Source organism: Gossypium hirsutum, chromosome D02 (genome assembly GCF_007990345.1).
Source record: "Gossypium hirsutum isolate 1008001.06 chromosome D02, Gossypium_hirsutum_v2.1, whole genome shotgun sequence".
NCBI classification, from domain to species: domain Eukaryota; kingdom Viridiplantae; phylum Streptophyta; class Magnoliopsida; order Malvales; family Malvaceae; genus Gossypium; species Gossypium hirsutum.
Genome location: NC_053438.1, coordinates 32,615,842 through 32,618,803, shown reverse-complemented (window position 1 = coordinate 32,618,803; position 2,962 = coordinate 32,615,842). Strand labels below are relative to the sequence as shown.

The window sequence follows — 2,962 nt, the reverse complement described above, 5'->3', positions numbered from 1 at the left end:
TAGCATGCATGCTATCTACATACAACAACCATTCGACTTCCATCTATTATCAACCCTCAATACACAAAACATCGAAACCCAACATCAAAAAATATAAACATCCATGACCAAATGTCATCTTCATCCATTTACAAAAATTTTGCCATGAGCTGACTTCTATACTTGATGACCACTCCAAATATACAAGGATTTTTCAATGAAAGAGCATTAAACATACCTTAATCTGTACATTCACCATAGCCGAATGCCCTAGCTTCATTTCCATTTTCTTTTCTTTATGGTTTTCGGCAAAAATGCAAGAAAGGATGGGTGTAACTTTGTTTTTATCACCATCTTCTATTATATTTCATTTTAATAAGCCAATTACTAAATTAATCTTTGTAGTTTAATATCAAAACCTTTTAAATGGTGGTCCATTACCGTCCACTTACCTATGTAGTGGCCAAATATCATTTAATAATTATATTTCTTCTTTCTTTCTCAACATTTGGCAAGCACAAGGCAAGGATGTATGGCTTCCCCTTTTTTATTTTAAAATTTAAACCATTAACTATTATAATATAATATATAATGAATATATGGCTATTCAACCATCATCATGGCCGGCCACTTACATAAAAATGGGGAATTTGACATGCAAATCCCCATATTTTAAGCCATGCAATATTTGACCACTACACTTCAACCTACCACAATTTTAATATTTTTCACATAAGTCCTTTTTAACTAAATTCACATAAAAATAATCAAATTAATGCATGAAACTTTCACACATGCATTTACTCACATTATAAACATGGAATATATCTTTTAATTTCTTATAGGGCTCGGTTTCGTGGTCCTGAAACCACTTTTCGACTAGGGTCAGTTTAGGGCTGCCACACACAGACTACGCCTTGATCTAGTGGGATCAATTATTGATAAGTCGAAGACGTACCGGTGAAGGTCCCATGAGAACTTGGGCAGCAATGAAGCAAATCATGCGCAAGAGATTTGTTCCTTCTCACTATCATCGTGATTTATTCCAGAAATTCCAATCAATAAAACAGGGAAATGGGAGTGTAGAAGACTACTACAAGGACATAGAGGTGTCCATGATGCGAGCCAACATTGTTGAGGATCGAGAGGCTACTATCGCACGATTCCTTGCAGGATTAAACTCTGAAATTTCTAACGTTGTTGAGTTGTAGCATTATGTTGAGTTGGAGGGCATAGTGCATATGGCGATTAAAGTTGAAAGACAGCAACGTAGAAAGTCTTCTAATAGAGGTAATACTCCATTTAAATCATTTTCCAATCCTTTGGGTACTCCTAACAATTTCAGGAAGCAAACACCATTCCAAATCAAAGAAAAGGGTGAAACGAGCAAACCCAAGGCTCCAGTTGTTGATGTTGGGCTTGGGAAACAACAAATGCAACCAGAACGTTCGAGAGACATTTTGTGCTTTAAGTGCCTTGGTAGACGACATATTGTCAGTCAATGTCAAAATTGGAGGACCATGATACTATTAGAGAGTGGCAAGATTGAGTCCGAGACAAAAGCAGAAGAGCCAGAACTTCATACAGTAGATGTTGATGAAGATGATGACAATGTGTAGACATTTGCAACCGGTGAAGCACTTGTTATCAAGAGAAGTTTGAACACTCAACCGACTCAAGAAGAACAGCAACGAGAGAACATCTTTCATACAAGATGTCTCGTCAATGACAAGGTATGTGTTGTAATTATCGGTGGTGGTAGTTGCACTAATGTTGCTAGTTCCGTAATGGTTGAAAAGTTAGGACTGAAGACGACAAAGCATCTCAATCCCTACAAGTTGCAGTGGCTAAATAATGGAGGAGAGATTAAAGTAAACAAGCAGGTGTTAGTTCCGTTTGCCATTGGAAAGTACAAGGATGAAGTACTTTGCGATGTCGTTTCAATGTATACGAACCATTTGCTATTAGGTCGTTGTGGTAGTTTGATAAGAGGATGACGCACGATGGTTTTACAAACAGATATTCTTTTATGCACAAAGGAAAGAAGTTCATCTTAGCACCTTTGACACTGTGTCAAGTGCAAGAAGATCAGGAGAGATTGCGAAAGAATACTGAAGAAGTTCGTGGGAAAAACAAGATGACTGTGTCTGCAAGTAGCAAAGAAATCAGGAAATGTCTTTCCTCTCAACAATCTTTGCTCATTTTGTTGTTTAAAGATTCTTGTTTATTGTTTGAAACTTCTAATGTTTTGCCTGCTTCCATTTCATCTCTTTTGCAGGAATTTCAAGATGTGTTTCCGGATGAAACACCCAAGGGTTTACCCCCTCTTCGTGGCATTGAGCACCAGATTGATTTCATTCCTGGAGCCACAATTCCAAATAGATCAGCCTATCGAAGTAACCCCGAAGAGACAAAGGAACTTCAAAGACAGATTTTAGAGTTGTTGGATAAAGGTTACATTCGAAAGAGTTTAAGCCAGTGTGCAGTACTAGTGTTGTTTGTACCTAAGAAAGATGGGACTTAGAGGATGTGTGTTGATTGTTGAGCAGTAAATCAAATCACAATCAAGTATCGACACCCCATTCCTAGACTCGATGACATGCTAAATGAATTATGCGGAGCGACTATCTTCTCCAAAATTGATTTGAAGAGTGGAAATCACCAGTTTCGCATGAAAGAAGGCGATGAGTGGAAGACAGCTTTCAAAACAAAGTTAGGTTTGTACGAATGGTTAGTGATGCCATTTAGATTAACGAACGCACCTAGTACTTTTATGCGATTAGTGAATCATGTTCTGCGATCTTTTATAGGCAAATTTTGTGTTGTATACTTTGATGACATACTAATTTATAGCAAGACTTTGCAGGATCACATAGAACATTTACGAGATGTTTTGCAAACTTTGCGAGAAGAGAAATTGTTTGGTAACATGGAGAAATGTGTGTTTTGTACTAACAAACTTACATTTCTTGGTTATATTGTT

General features: G+C 37.2%; 1 protein-coding gene across 1 annotated transcript; it reads left to right on the top strand.

The window, feature by feature from the left end:
* The first annotated feature begins 1,766 nt into the window (after window positions 1–1,766).
* On the top strand, window positions 1,767–2,503 carry LOC107908058 (uncharacterized). Its single transcript, XM_016835332.1, has 2 exons — window positions 1,767–1,924; window positions 1,999–2,503. The coding sequence occupies exons 1-2, from the start codon at window positions 1,767–1,769 to the stop codon at window positions 2,501–2,503; spliced, it is 663 nt and encodes a 220-aa protein (XP_016690821.1).
* The last annotated feature ends 459 nt before the right edge of the window (window positions 2,504–2,962 follow it).

Excerpts from the sequence above, each read along its gene's own strand:
- LOC107908058 (XM_016835332.1), top strand. The coding sequence starts at position 1,767 with ATGGTTGAAAAGTTAGGACTGAAGACGACAAAGCATCTCAATCCCTAC. Across the intron at positions 1,925-1,998 it reads CTTTGCGATGTCGTTTCAAT|ATATTCTTTTATGCACAAAG; the intron begins GTATACGAACCA and ends TTTTACAAACAG.